Source organism: Centroberyx gerrardi, chromosome 6 (assembly GCF_048128805.1).
Source record: "Centroberyx gerrardi isolate f3 chromosome 6, fCenGer3.hap1.cur.20231027, whole genome shotgun sequence".
NCBI lineage: Eukaryota > Metazoa > Chordata > Actinopteri > Beryciformes > Berycidae > Centroberyx > Centroberyx gerrardi.
Genome location: NC_136002.1, coordinates 20,722,133 through 20,738,358, shown reverse-complemented (window position 1 = coordinate 20,738,358; position 16,226 = coordinate 20,722,133). Strand labels below are relative to the sequence as shown.

General features: G+C 44.3%; 1 protein-coding gene across 4 annotated transcripts in view; it reads right to left on the bottom strand.

The window, feature by feature from the left end:
- The window catches only part of cux1b (cut-like homeobox 1b), a 59,687-nt gene that overhangs the window by 20,584 nt on the left and 22,877 nt on the right, over positions 1 to 16,226 (bottom strand). For all 4 annotated transcript variants that reach the window (XM_071894208.2, XM_071894209.2, XM_071894207.2 and 1 more), the window contains exons 4-10: positions 13,674 to 13,752; positions 11,264 to 11,401; positions 9,085 to 9,208; positions 6,920 to 6,996; positions 6,609 to 6,675; positions 1,915 to 1,963; positions 172 to 276 (exon numbers count right to left, since the gene is read on the bottom strand). In XM_071894208.2, the coding sequence (XP_071750309.1) occupies positions 172 to 276; positions 1,915 to 1,963; positions 6,609 to 6,675; positions 6,920 to 6,996; positions 9,085 to 9,208; positions 11,264 to 11,401; positions 13,674 to 13,752 (639 nt within the window). The remainder of the gene's footprint in view (positions 1 to 171; positions 277 to 1,914; positions 1,964 to 6,608; positions 6,676 to 6,919; positions 6,997 to 9,084; positions 9,209 to 11,263; positions 11,402 to 13,673; positions 13,753 to 16,226) is intronic.

The window sequence follows — 16,226 nt, the reverse complement described above, 5'->3', positions numbered from 1 at the left end:
GCAACTCCAATGCCTGACCTTAAAGATCAATGAGAGCAGTGATCAATAAATCGAGCTTTAATCAACCTATCACCTCTAGCACCTGGCAAAAAAAAGCAAAGCTGATCCTCAGTCAATCAATGCATGTTTATCGGCCATCCAGTCAATCAGTGAACCAGTGGAATGTGTTACCGTGTCGGGGTCGGCCTGGATCTGGCTGGCGAGCTGCAGGGATTGGTTAGTCATGGACAGCTGCTCTCTCAGTGACTCCGCCTCCCTCTGAGCCGCTTCTGCCCGCTGGAAGGAGAGGAGAAAGGTTAAAGGAACAATCCACCCTCGGATACTCTCACATCATCAATCTGTGATGTTCGATGCACTCCAGAAGTTATTTGGTGCGGAAGTGTTGTAATTTACTTCTTTGATATACACACTTTCCCTTAACCTGCCTCGACTTTTGACAAGCCCCAGAGAACGGGCAGGAACTTGTTGCATTCAGCTGTGGGTTATACGTGTAGGTGGAGAGAGCGAGACTGATAGCAATAGCATAGTGAGAGCAAGAGAGCAAGCTTTTTTTTCCCAGTCGAGGAAAAGTGAGAGTCGTGCCCCTGCCTCAAAACACAGCATGTCTTGTGGCTGCATTGTATTACGGTTTATTGAGGTGACTGTCGGTGGAGAAATTGGTGTCTCTGCCTTCTTTGATGGATTTCTTCCTGTATGATTGTTGAACATTGGTAAAAAATGAGGTTTAGAAAGAAGCCCTTGCTCTTTGATTCTGAGGGACTGACACCAAAACCTCATGTTACTGTTGACGGTTTAAAGAGTTTAAAATTTTCTTCTGCTATCAAACTCCATTCTCTGGACAGATTGACATGACGTGATGTTGTCTAAGTTTGGCCAGTTATCCACATGAATAAGAAAAACACACCACCAAACAACAAAAAGAGCCCAGAAATGCAATGTACATTGGCAACAGCTGTATTTTTTTTGACTGCTAAAATGTTTTAGTGTGGATTTTTCCTTTAAGTGATGTAATCAAAAATGAAACAAAAAGTCAAGAGCATTAAGAAGAGACTCAATACTTCATATTCATGGCCAAACTGCCACGCTACTGTTGGGAACGATCTGGAACGTTAGCCAACTTGCCATCATTAAGAGTTACGGGGAGCCGATACCAAACTGTTCCTAATTGCAACCATATTGAGAGAGCTTATTGACTGGGTGGGAGTTGGGTTGCTAGTCGCAAAAGAAAAATCCTGTTTTCCATTTTCTCCTTATAAAAGCGTATAAAAAGTCTGTGACTAAGCTGGAGGCCATGCTGTCATCCTCTGTAAACCTCAAATCAGAAGTGTGAATAGTGTGTGTGTGTGTGTGGCATTATAGTCGGAGCACTAACCTCTAGGCCAATATTAACATTACATGCCTATGCTACCCCTTCAGCCACAAATCATACTCTTGGGCTAATAATGAAAGTTAACAACAATGACATTAACAGATACCACAGGAATATTTACAACTCAAGGGCAGGGGGCGCACTGGGGGGGCTAGTTCAGCTGGAAGGGCTGAGTAGGTGTCTAATGAACATGTAAAGCAAATAGCAGCCCTAACAGTGATAATCAAGCCATTCTTTGTTAATGCAAGCTACACTTCACTGATTCTCTGTATGGATAACAATATTTAGATTTAATCAGCATTTACCTGTACCAGTATATATTTTTTGTAACATGCTTTTATTTCAAACATGAATAATATCTCTGCCACTGATTATATTTATGGCCAAAGAACACAGTTTCACTGCTTTCTTAGTAAAAAATGTCATCAATGTTAACCATAAAACTTGGTACTGCCTTTAAAACTGGCTAAAGCCAAACGTGATGCAAAGTCTGGACAATGCTGTGTGAAAATGCACACTGAGGAGTGTGAGTGGTAGGGCGTTACCTGATTGGCTCTTTCCAGGTCTGTCATCACCATCTCAATCTCATCGGCCCTGAGGAGGAAACATACAGTTACTATACAGAAAGACGGGATAGAGTTTGTGACAATGCTTAACAGACACTATAATACAGCACACAAATCAGTAACAGGGAAGATGTAAATGTGAAAGATTCCCAAAGTGTGTGTGTGTGTGTGTGTGTGTGTGTGTGCATGCTTGTGTGTTCATAGAGTACACATTTGGAGTATGCCAATGCCGTGTCCATTAAGCTGCTGTCTAAATTTCACCTTAATCCATTGATTGTGAACTCCATAACCCAAGCAGCTTGTATGTGTGCGTGCATACATGTATTTAAGTGTGCATGTGTGTGTGTATGTGTGTGGGTGTGCACATGTAAGCCCCTAAGCCCAGGCCACACTAAAACAGAGGGATTACACTAATAGAGCTCTAAGTCCTAATACAGCAGACTAATCTGCTATGAAGCTGTGTGATTGTGTCTGACTAATGGTCTGGATGGGGGCCATGGTTCACCTCTCACTTGCTAGAGGTCAGACAGCAGGGACACATCCCCATAATACCCCTCTTATTGGACTTGGGAAAAATAGTTTAATAACCCTCTTTCATGGCTGATAGATCTACCTATCATTTGTCTGCACAGACTGATAGAGATGTGGAAATAACTATGAGGGAAAGGCAACACAGAACACAGAACGCATACACACTGAATGTAAAAAATTGTTAATTGCACTCATATCAAATTACAGGTTATAGCCTATACGGCATGAACTGTTTAATTGCCTAAATTATGATGCCCTATTAGTTAATTATTTGTGTGTGCGCACATTAAGATGAATATAGCATGCACATGACTGTGTGAGGGAGAATTTAATATGGTGACAATAATAGATTACAATGGAAAAGCTTCACTTAAAATGCGACAAAACTACATGGGTGGTGTGTTAAATGCAAAAAAGGGCAAAAATGCAGCATGTGCGTGCATGCATGTTTGTTTAAGACATTACTTCAAATACTGATAAAGCGATTGGATGCCATTGAGTGCAAATATGTGAGAGCATATGTGCAATGATGTGTCCATTAGGACCTTTTGATTTCACAGTAATCTTTTGATAGTGAACTCAATAACCCACGCTTTTGTATGTGTGTGTCACAGTATGAAAAATAAGAGTATTCTATGTCCCATAGGCTTGAGCACTACTGATTTGAATGTGTTTAACAAAACAGACACAGTTGATATTAGGTCAACATTGTGCCACAGGCAATGCAGCAAAAAGAATCAGATGTGGGTGGGAGAGCTTTTCACTCTCTGCTTTTATTCTTTCCCCAACAGTTAAAAGGATCTAGTATGCATTTAAGCAACATAATAGTACACTACCTCACTAGCTTTTATCCTGTCTTAAGCTATAGTGTGCGGGACACACATGCACACTCAAATGTGCACACAAACACACACATGTAAGGTCGGAGAGCCAACAAGCCAGAAAAGCTTGTAATGGAGAGCGTTTATGGGTAGTAATGCAACCCAAATACACCGCCGCTCCCGCTCCAAATGTGATCATTTAATCAAAGTACAGATGTACAAAGTCTTCTTAAATAACCTTTGGATTTGGCTGTATTTGGGAATTATAAAGGCAAAGCTAGAGGCTGGGGGCCAAAGCAGATCACAGGCGAGGGATTTTCTGCATATCCTGATACAGTTAGTCAGTCGCTGGGCAGGGCAGTAACTGCCCCTGACCAGCCGATGCACCCAGTAGAATTAATTCATCAACCACACAACAGTAAAGGAGGGCTCCTTCATAATGGTAAAGCCTTATTTTACACCAGCGAAACTGATCCACAAACCTCCGTAGAGCAGCCACAGGGAGGAGCCAGAGAGCACATGCACAGCTGCATTAGAAAACACACACACACACACCGACTCACACGCGCGCGCACACACACAGACTCACACGCACACACACAGACTCACACGCGCGCACACACACACACGCGCACACACGCTCTTTTGTACCATGAAAGCCAATGGGTGCACCCAGTGACATCAGTGAGTACTGTAGGACTTCTGAAACAAGCCCACAGCCTCTAAGCCCCTACTGTACTTCCTCCATCTCAGACAGGCCTTTTCATCTCTTATCATCTTCTCTCTCGCTCCTCACTCAACCGCTCCTTTTCTTTTCCACCCTCTCCCTGCCTCGATCCTTTCCCTTCAACCCTTTTCTTCCCATCGCCCTCCACTTTGCTCCTTTCATCTTTTTTCCTTCCACCTCCTCTCTCTCATCTTTCACCCTCTCTTCCTCGGCCTCTGTCCTCGGTGCCAGCAGGATATTCCCCTGATTTAGATTTTCATTTCCCTCCTCTATCACACTCTTATCCCCTCTTCCTCGCTCTAGCCTCCAGCCCCCGGCTTGCTTTCTGCCCTCTAGCTTTCATCACTCCATTCCTTTTCTTTCCTTAGCTTTCTCCACATTGCGTTTTCACAGCATGTTACCTTAGGGATTTCAAGGAGGCTTAAAAAGGACCTAGCTGTGAGTGTGTGAGTGTGCCTGTGTGTGTCTCATGTACCATTTTGTGTGTGTGTGTGTGTGTGTTTGAGATGGACACAGGAAAGGAAAAGCCTATTGACTGTGTTGTCTAATTATCAGCAATTAAATGGCTCTCTCAAAATGGTATCATGCTTTTGTGCACAGATAAGGCTACACACACACACACACACACAAACACAAGTGCACACACACACACACACACAGCATCCTGCGGGGTTGGGGATCAATATATCATTAATCTTTAACAGGGACTAAACGGGTAAAACGCGCCCAGCCAGACCCTCGCAGCGCCTGCACAGAGCGGGGGCTACGCTACATCTGCAGGCCCGCCCCCTCCGAAGCTCACACACCCCAGGCACTGCAACATCGACCAAATTCTCTCGGAGTGTGTGTATGGGTGTGTGTGTGTGTGTGTGAGTGTGTGTTAGTGTGTGTTTTAAAAGGCAGATTACCCAAATGCAGCAAGAGGATGGGGGATTTGTCACGCAATGTCCTCCTTAGTGGAAACTAAAGTTGAGTGCGAGCGTGTGTGCGCGTTGTGTGTGTGTGTGTGTGTGTGTGTGTGTGTGTGAAAAAGTGGATGATATGTATGTGTTTGTGTTTCGTAGTGCCAAAATATATGCAGTCAAAGGGTTAAAGTCGTGTTCAGCCAAACACTGGCGATTTGCTCAGCCAAGCAGTAAACGGGGGAAGGACTCCAAGGACTGGGAGGGTGCAGGGTTAGGGAGGGTTTGTGTGTGCTTTAAAGCGTTGCATTAAAATTTCAGATCACAGCACGCCACATAGTCAAGGACCCTGACTGCCTCAGGCTCACGAGTGAGTGAGCGAGTGAGTGTGTGTGTGTGTGTGAGCGCATGTGTGTGTATGTGGGCAGGCATGTGTTTATTAGCTTCTGTAAGCGAATGGGGGCCTACTATATGTGTCTTTTTAAAATTCAATTTTTCTTTGACTTAAAAGGAACAGACAAGGAAGGAAAAAGTGAAGAAGGAGTAAGTGTAAAGAAAAGAGAGAAAGCAGAGGAGCAGGGTAATATAGTAATGGAGAAAGAGAGTGAAGGGGGGGGGGGGGCTATGAAACCGATCGATTAGTGCCATTACACTGCATGCAAGATCTTCCTGTGGCCTTTCCTCTTACTCACACATACATATGCACACAAACACAAATAAAGCAGGAGTGAGCGAGGCAGAAAAGAGAAAAAAGAAAAAAAAGTATCGTGAGGAAGAGAGAAAAAGGGATCGATCTGTTTCTAACAGCCAATCAATTTAACAACTCTGTTAATGGAGAGACACAGTGAGTTTGGGGTATAGTGAATGGGTTGGGGGAAAACCTTAAGAGCCAAGTTGATGCTCAACCATACTTTGTACATACAGGGTGCAGGCCATCCTGACACTAGGGCCAGGATGATGTCCTTCCACAGTTTAAGCATAGAAACAAGGGTTCTTCATGTTTCAGGGTTACTGCAATCTGTTTTTGTAGTCAAGTACATCTATCACCAATAAAGTTCCATGAAAGGCCTTGTTTTCTCCTTCAGGAATGTGAAAAGGGTTCTGTTGTGGTTGTGGATGCTAGCATGGTTCTGGTTCTTACTGCTGACCCTGGGGATCTGAGGGAAGGAGGAGTGTGAATGTCGCCGAGTGCCACTTTACAGTGTGGAGTGCCGACATGAAAAAGCTTCTGTTCTCATCCTCGCACACCACCATAGATCAATAATGATAGATGCCCCCAGCTCAAGTAATTGAAGCTACATTATCTCAAAGGTCCAGTCTGACGCCAGTGTGGCTTTAAGTCTCAAATCTCAAAGTCACCCTCATCAACCTAACTTCTCTGTCATGACCCTGACGATCACAGAGAGGTTTAACCTACACCGGAAAAAATATTCTCCACTATTTTGGTGCTCACTGTGGCTCACTGTAGAAAGCAGCACAATCTCTGTCAGTATTTACAGTGTGTGGGTAATGCTGGGATTTGGAGGCTGTTTAATGTTGTGGGAGACAATCCAGCTGTGGGGGGAGGGGGGGTTTCCAGGGAAGCAGATTCACTAAACAGGATGATTATGTCAGAAGCAGGCTATGGGAGAGCCAGGGGGGAGAAGTCACCCACCCACACACACACACACATATCAGCGGGAAGACACATACTTTGCTGTGGACTCCTCGTCATACTTGGTCTTCAAATCAAAGAGCTCTGCCTGAGTTGTTTCAAGTGCTGTGAAACAGAAAAAAAAATGTGAGTGTCTATTCTGAGTTTCACTCACTGCCCTTACAGAGTTGGCCTTCAAAACAAGAACCTTGGAATACTGCGTAATATGTAATTATGAACAATACTTTTCAAAGCTAGTACATTCTGCATCTACATCTACATCACCACTTAATATCCAGTGATAAGGCTGGCATTTTATCTGAGCTGTTATAATGGTATGCTGGTCTATAACAACTGAACAGACAGGTACCTGTCTGTAGGGACTGGGCCTTGTGTTCAGCCTCCTCCAACCTTGAGGACATGGAGTCCTGGCTCTCCTGGAGTTTCCTACAGAGACAGACAGATGGCGAGGAAAAGACAGCAGGGAGCAGAAAGTCACAGATAGAGATATTGAGTCAGTAAATCTTAGGTTCATACTCTGTGGCAACTGCAACTATTCTCTATTTTCCCACCATTTCTGAAGTGTTTTCCCCTCTAAAATCCTCCCAACACAACCCACTCCTCATTAAGCAGCCCTATTAGGCAGGAATGTCTGGCCACTGGGGCACTCTGCACCCGGGGGAAGAGAGAGAGAGAGAGCGAGAGAGAACGAGCGAGAACGAGAGCAAGGGTGAGTGAGAGAGAGGGGGAGGGGGCAAGATAAACCACAAGGATAAAATAGATTCATTCTTAGCATATAAAAAGTTGGGCTCTGCTGAGAAATTGCCACTGCGTGTAAAAACATCAATAATCTCGCACAAAGACGGTCTTTATGGCACTCTTTGATGCCCCCCTTCTCCGCCAATCTGTCTCTCCTGTCATCTCTATTTTTCTGCCCTCTGCTTCATCCTTTCATCTCTCTCTCTCCCTCCTTCCCTCACTCCTTCCAGGATAAAATGCATCAGAGGTGCCATCCATTTACTGCCCCTCTCAGACACAGGAAGTCAGCCCTCTGCAGACAGGAAGGGGCCTATAAAACACTGACGTACAGGAAATACGGTCGGACAATTGATCTTCTACTGTATGTCTGAAAGGGGCAATGAGCTTTAACATAGTTGGACATTACATACTGTAATGAGATTGGTAGTGGGGAAAATATTAGCTCTGATATGTGCATTTGATAAACAACACAGATACTATCATTAATCAGTTTAAAGTACAGGCTCGGGATTTTTATCATATTGATCACAGAGCTAGCCTTCTTTCAGAGTGTTTTAGTGACAGCAGTGCAGTTTGTGAGAAATCAGCAGCAACGCCCGATAGCATTTGTTAGCAATGGTGGTGCTATCAACAGTGCACCATCTGAGACGTTTATCTTGGAAACCAAAGCCAAGTCTGATGCAACTGTAAACAAAACTGCAGACAATTTCTTAAAGATTCAAACATCAGTGATAAAACCTTTTGGATATCCTAAAACTTGTCAAAGTTGATGAAAAATATTTACAAGTAAGATTCTTAAAATGAGTTTAGGTTTAGTCTTTTTGATCATATAAACTGCTTCACTGGCTCATAAACCAGCCAATAGTTACCGAGGACACTGATCTTAGTCAATTAGTTGAATTTTCTTTATGTTGAATGAGTTACTTCCTGGGAAAGGACAGCTTCAGTGTTATTTACATGTGAGTCTTAGGCCATTCTAGCCTTGATAGGAGTTAATACATCAGTTCAGTGGTCTGCATCCTTTTTCCTCATACTGAAATATCCGGAAGCCATTTTGTGCTCATTCATTATTGTCACAGACTTCCAGTGTATCTGAAAATGTAGACACTTCAAAATCCCTTGAAAATGGGTTTGAAGAGGAGCAGGCTCTTCCTTAGGTGCTCTATTTTGGCACAATAAAGGAATTTCTCAAAAAAAAGCGACACCTGATATTTAAGCAGCTTTTTTTTGTAAATGTGGTTATTTTGGGGATTTCAAGATGCCTCGGCTATACTTTCAGACACAGTGGAGGCCTATGGCAGCAGTGGTTCAGAACAAAATGGCTGCAAAATATCTTGATGAAGATAGCAAATAACAGTCTGAGGCGTTGATTCCCATCAAGGCAAGAACGACAAGCACCCACATGACAAAAATGCTGGCACTGTCCTTTCTAAAGGTCATTTTCCATTCCTGCATTCATTTGCAGGAGGACAGTAACAGTGGGGAAAGCAATAATTGTTTATTTGTTGATTAAATTGATCATTTAATTAGTAGACAAATTCCCAAGTCAACAAGGAATTACTTAAGTCATGAATAGCCCTGCTATACAAAGCCAAAACTACTAACCTAAGAAATTAACATCACAGCAGTTCTGCCTGAGGGCGAAATGGCCCAAAGGTTTCAAATGGCAAAATAATGCACAGATTATTACTTGAAACACAGCTTCAGCAGCACACATACACACACCCACACACACAAACACACACACACGCACACAAACACAAAAACATACAGTACCTCTCCTTCTCTGCATAGTCGTTGTGTAGCTGCAGCTGTTTCTCTTGGGCCAGGTTCTCAGCTTGGTTCTTCAGAGACTGCTCGTACTCACGGATCTTCTCCTTCAAGGACTTAATGGTCACCTCTGGACAAAGGTAAAGCAGAGACATACAGAAGTACAGAGGGAAGAGGAAAAAGATTAAGAAACTGCAAAATATAGGGGGAAAAAAAACACCGGTTTCCTAGAAATGATAAATGGTAATGATGACGATAATGCTTTTGAACGGGTCATTGACCTTTTTCAAAAGGAACAGTGTTTCATATCCCGCATTCTTCCTCTGTCAGCACAGACGAAGGCCGCAGCCCCCGGTGGCTCCTGCCTAATCTTTACATCCACGACTGGTATAGAATATTCAACATTCACCAACAGCAGATATGCTGTATTCATTAGGACTGCATTAGTGCTGAAACCCCATAACCTGCTGACGGCTGAGCTCTGTATGGGGCAGCCTGAAATAAATCTAACACATAACTGGGGTAATAAATAGGCCTGTGTGTGTGTGTGTGTGTGTGTGTGTGTATCTGGGAGAAAGATATAAGTGAGTGAGACAAAGATAAAGAGCACTGCTGCTTGCTGCCTTTGACTGAGGGCTCTTAGCACTTTGTGTGTGTGTGTATGTGTGTGTGTATGTGTGTATGCGGGTGTGTGTGTGTGTGCATGTGTGTATGTGTGTGTGATTTAAACTCCAGTCTCACTGCTCTGACACATAATCAATAGAGGAGAGTCCCCTCAGAGCCCTCTTACCCCTTAACTGCTTAACTGAACTTTAAACATTTAGGTTGCGGGGATCAATGGCCCCTGCACTCTTTGTATGTGTGTGCGTGCGCGCGTGTGCACGTGTGCGGGCGGGGGTGTGTGTGTGCGTGTGTGTGTTTAACAGGAGTGGGAGTTCCACAGTGTGTTTTGGGGTTTAAATATCCCCCATCTATTGAGGCAGGAAGGAGGGATAAAGGATGAGGGAACAGGAAAATCAATGGCAGAATGGAACCCTGCCGCTATCGAGCTGTTCCAATTAACTCTCGCTGAAGAAGGGGGGATTCCAAAACATTCCCCGCTCGCTCACTCACCCTTCTTTTTCCGCCGATATTACACCATTTTTATTACTCCTTCTCACTTGTCTCTCTGCCTTTGTCACTTTTTCCATCTTTCTTTACCTCGAGGTAGCCTGTCGTTTTTTATTCATGAAACTGTGCCTCGTGTGTTTTTTTTCCCCTGAACACCTATTAGAAAATATGCATGAGGCATTAAAATATGTTCTAACGCGGCCTGTTCCTTTGAAAAGGGCTTCTAAATTGGTTCCAATGACCTTATGTTTGCTCTTTAAAGTTCACTGTTTTTAAACACTCTTCAACATCCCATCACCATGCAAACATACTGGTGATGTTACCACCCGAGTAGGGCTGCGCGATTATGGAAAAAATGATAATCCAGATTATTTTGGTAAATACTGTGATCGTGATTATTAAATCCTAATTACTTTTTTTTTTGCTACACTTTATTGCACACCTTAACATACATTTTCACTTGTACACATTTTTACTCTTAACATAGGCCTATACTTTCATTTTTAACAGTACAGCACTTCTCAGTAGCAGCAGCTAGAAAATCTTGTTTTCACTCTTACTGTCTTTTTCTTATTGTAGTCCTTGTGATATGTACAAAATTTAAATAATACATATTTACTACTTTATTACTTTGGGGTGTAGCTATATCCCCAAGGCCCTAAAATTTGCACAGAAACTGTGCCAATTATGTCATCATCTACTTTAAAACCAAAGTATCTCCAAATGACAGACGGCGATCAACTTAAACGTTTTCATGTTTAGATTCGAGAAAAGGATTTTCCTCTCTAACACTTTGCCTGTTGCTACGTTTTCCAAAGATAGTCTGCCTGCTTCTACATTTTAATTTTAATTTTGGTCACATACATAGGTGCACGTTGCGAATTCAAAGGTTATGATTGTTCACAGGTAATAGAAGCGCTTGATATACCACACCAGGAAAATATAATTCCAATATTGCCTAACTACACAATCATTAATTGTGTTATGTATGACTAATCGTGCAGCCCCACACCTAGGCCTCTCTGAAAGCCAGGAAAACCCAAAATGAGTGCATCTGTATGTCCCCGTCTCTGACCTTGGTTTTTGACCTCAGCAAACTCTTTGTTGTAGTCCTCCAGTGTCTCTCGAAGTTTGGTGTTCTCTGTCTCAATGTCATGCATCCTCTGGAGCTTCAGCTGCAGCTGCTGAGCCAGCTCCAACACAGGTACAGGGTCTGCCAGAAACAACACACCACATTAACACTCACACACCTTGACCATGGCAATGACTCCCTACCAGCTCCAGGAGCGCTGTTCTGGAGCTGTCCCTGACCTCTGACCTCCCTGTGGAGATTTACTGATCGCAGCAGGGATCAATAAAATATCACATTATTAACATTATTATGATACGGTGAGTTACATGCACAATCACTGAGGGGTCAGACAACCAAAGACACAGACAAAGAGTTAGTGTAAAACCAGAAAACGACAGAACTACGATTCAGTTGCTATAACATAGCAGCTTAGAGCACAGAACACTGCATGGCTAGTGTTCAGATTCTATATCAACAAAACTTTCTCCATAAATGCTATTAAATGATATACTACCAGCCTTTGTATCAACAATACTATTGTCGGGGTAGGAGATAAACTTTGAAGTCATTTTCCTTTGCTTCTCTAAGCACGCAATTACTGCTCTTTGGTTTTGTAGGGCAGAACAGTATAATACGTCAACTGCTGAGACAGCAAGAGTATTGGGTGAGTGATACGGAGACACAGAGAGAGAATGCAAAAACAAAGATGAGACAGACATAAACAACAGAGAGTACTAGACTGTGATCACTAAAATTGTTTACTGCGATGCAGCCTGAAAGCAAGAAAAAAAAGAGGAACACTGGAATCGACAGGAGAAAGTGGACCTGTAAAATAGGCAATGCGAGAAATAAATGAGACATTAAAGAAACGGAGATCGAAGGTAGAAAGAACTTTCTAGAGGCGTTCTAGCAGCATCTCCATGAACACACAGCAGGGTTAACTGTCACTGTGATGAAGAGAGCCCTGTCAGTCAGGCCAATCACATCTGATTGGTGCTCATGGGTGGCAGACTGGTGACAGGCAGCCAAGAGACGCAGGCGACGCTCATCAGCATGCCAGCTAAAAGAGCAGTTTGTGTGTGTGTTTATGTGTGTGTGTTGTACAGATAAGAGGAACTGACAGCTTACAGCTGGGGGTAAGGGCTGTGTGTGTGTGTGTGTGTGTGTGTGTGTGTGTGTGTGTGTTTGTCATGTCTGACGCAGTTAGATATCTTAACTATGCTAATGAGAGATCAGCAGAGAACGATTGGGGAATTTCATGCTGATTTTGTGCTGTCAAGGTGACACACCATGCAGCGCTGAGCTCTGACACACACACACACACACACACACACACACACACACACACGCATACATCCACGCAAACACGCAAGCATGCACTTACACACACACTCACACACACGCACCCAAGCACAAAGACACACACACACACACACACACACACAAGGAACATAACTGCATGCCCTGGATTTGGACTGCTATCTGCCTCAGTGCCCTTGAAAATCAACTTTCTCTCCGTCTTATCAAACCTTTGTCCTTCACATTGGCCCCCTCCAAATCAACTATACAGCCTGTTAAAAGCAGTTTGACTTGTGGGCCACTGGTGCTGAACGCTCCCGCCAGACACCTTTAATCTAAAGCAGAGCACACTGGGCTGACTAACCAGGCCTTCAGCTGATAGAAGACAGAACAAAACACACTGTTTCCTCTTTCAAGACTGCTGCATTAGTCAGACTGGTGTGTGTCTGTGTCTGTGTGCGTGTGTGCATCAGGCATTACATCATTGTCTCGCTGCAAGTTAAGAATAGCCCCGTCAGAGCTGGCGCTGACTTATTGGGAGCAGTACAATCCAAAGATATTACTGTAGGTCTATCCATATGGGAATATGATGACCTCCTTACGCTATAGATGAACTCAACTCCTCTCTCATTCCTACATATACAGCTCTCCAGGGCTCCGATACAGCTGAAAACCTCCAACCAGTATCACTGTGTCTGTGTGTGTTCTGTGCCATTGTGTACTGTGTGTGTCCTTCCTCTCCCCCAATGTGCCGAACGTGACTGCTCATGTGTGCGCTTCGCAGCAGCCAATCGTGGGCGCGCTTGTCATCCATATCAGGACGCACCTTCTGCTAAGACCCTCTAAAGGCTACACCGGCGGGGATGAGTTCTCGTGGGGACATATTAAGGCATCGCGCACGCCTGGATGCACAGTGAAGGAGCACCAGAGGGACGGTGTCACGCTTTTTCTCTTCCCCTGTTGGTGCTGTCTGCATAGATAAGGAAGTCTTCTGATCACAAGCTTGGGTCTTTGGACTGGGGAGGTGTCTGAACGAACGCACACATATACACACACACAGACACACACACACACTAGATTCCACACTATGCACACACATTATACACAGTCTTACCTGGGACATCGATTAATTTCTTGTACACGTTCAAGAAGGCGGCCTCTGCTTCTTTACTTCTCTTACTCAAGGCATCGATCTGAAGGGAGAAAGGAGAAGAAAGAGAATGGTAATTGTCAGTTACACCACCTCAGATCTGAATGTCACATCCATACACTCAAAGGCAGGCCCATCAATTCTCGCAGAAAGAGACACAGAGTACATATCTATCTATCCTCACTATGCGTCGGTATGTTGCATGCGATCGTGGCTGTCTTGACAGTGGCTGAGTTGGTGTTTCCTTCCCGTGAAGTCAGTTCAGCTGTTCAGCCGATGACGGATGCGTTTCGTTTGGCGCGTGCCCGTGCGTGTCCGCGTCCGTCTGTCCTCGAGTGAGTGTGTCTGAGTCCGTGGGTCGGTCTGTGTGTGTGTCTGTGTGTACGTGTGTGCTCGTTTCCCTCCAGCACGCTGACATCATTAAACAGCTGGCTCAGTCTTTCCAGCCACAGCAGGGGCAGATTATTCAGTCAGCTCTTAGCAGCAATACAGTGTGGATCCATTACTGGATGCAGCCATTAACACAAGAGGGCACGGCATGCATTCCATCACCGATATTATTGAAATGGACAGCATTAGAATGGATCTATAAGAGATTAATCCTAAAATCATACTGGAGAAGTTTTAGACGGTTGTCAATGCTAAAACATTAAGCGACAAACACACACATAGTCTCTCTCTCACACTCAAATATGAGCTGTAGACAGAGTAGGCCAAATGCAATTGAAATCAAGTCTAAGTCGAGAAAACAGATGCCAAATAAAGACATTCAGATGGTGCTACTGTGCTGGGCAGAGCTACAGCTGACTACTCTGGCTCTAGCACTCAGACTAAACAGCCTTGTGTGTCTCTTCCCACTCCTCCAGCACATTTACTGAGAGAAAGGGAATAAAGACAAAAGCCTATATAAGTCCAAATATAAAGTCTTCACATTCCCAGCCAAGCCAGTAGTGTAGTTGATGGGTGGTTTAGGGGTTCTTGCCACTGTAAACAGAGCAGGCTACATGTAATACTGCCTGGGCTCCTATGGGAACCTAATAAATCTCTTCACATGGCTTTGATTCATCTCTAGTTTTTTAGCCGCAAAACATCTGGCCCTGAGTAGGCTGGTGCCAGCACCCCTCCCTCATTTTTTTCCTTTCTTTCTCTATTTCTCTCTCCCCGTCTCTCTCGAATTCTCCGTCTTGTCACTTCCACATTCTCTCACTCAGTTTTTCTCCCCCTCAATCCTTTTCAGCGTCTCTCTCCCTCACATGCATGTTTCTCTGTCATGCACTCTGACACCATCTCATGCCTCTTTGGCATGCACAGGGTTTCTCTCTTGCTCTCACACACACACTACGCCACTATCACTATATCTCATTCTCACATCATTCTGTATCACATACTTTACCCTCTTCATGTGCTGTGTGACATTGAGCGGCCAGGATCCCCAACTGCACGGCCACTAATGTGGGATTACTGATGCTGGCTACTAATACCTCTCACACACCAACACCAAACCTGTCCACTAGTGTTCGTCTGTGTGTGTGTGTGTGTGAGATACCGTTGGAGGGGGATATGATCGATGGTTCAGAGTATGACCACTAATAATGTTAACGCAGCAGCACACTCATTCTCTTAACACAGAGATCAAACACACACGCACACACATGCACACTAATGCAAAAGTGATCTGCCGATGGCAGTGAAGAAAGCCAGCTGCGTGACTGTAGAATGACTGGGCCAAGGTCAGTGGTACAGCAGCTTTATATAGCCCAACATGGGAGGCAGGAAATAGACATTTAATGTAGGACACACCCTACAGTTAGAGGCAGGTTAACTGCAGGACCAGAGCCATTAGAAGACCACCCAGGATCTACAAATACAACCCTGCTGTTCCCAACCGCAGCTCTTTCAACCGAACCCAATGACAACTGCTATTACAAGCCCCTCACACACACACACACACACATATACACACACACCCAGGCCAAGCAATACAAATGAGGTGACACAAATGATACTTCACCAGTATCAGTAGGTTACCGATGAGAAGTGCTTGCAATTGCAAAAGGTATCCCTGACACACACACACACGCAAACACATACATACATACGTCAGCACCTTGTGCCACCATCACTCAGCACCGCCTCGCTCCCCTATCTACCCATGGTGTGTGAAGGGCATCAGGCTGACCTGCGTGCGTGCATGCGTGTGTGTGTGTGTGGCCCCAGTGGAGTCTGATAAGGGGAGGCTATGGGAAGCAGAGACTGAAGCCTTGGATAATGGAAAAGCTTATCTGATCGATGGACCAACAAGGAACACTGAGCGAGCAACATACACACACAAACACACACACACACACACACACACACACACACACAGACACACACATATAACCCGTTTACCAAAGTAAGGCCCTGGTATTATTGGTAATAATTATGACCCGAGGACATCCACCTTTCAATGACAAAGATTAAACAGAGTATCAAGACCTCCAAGTTCCTGGGCCAAAACTTTTTATTGTTCTGCCT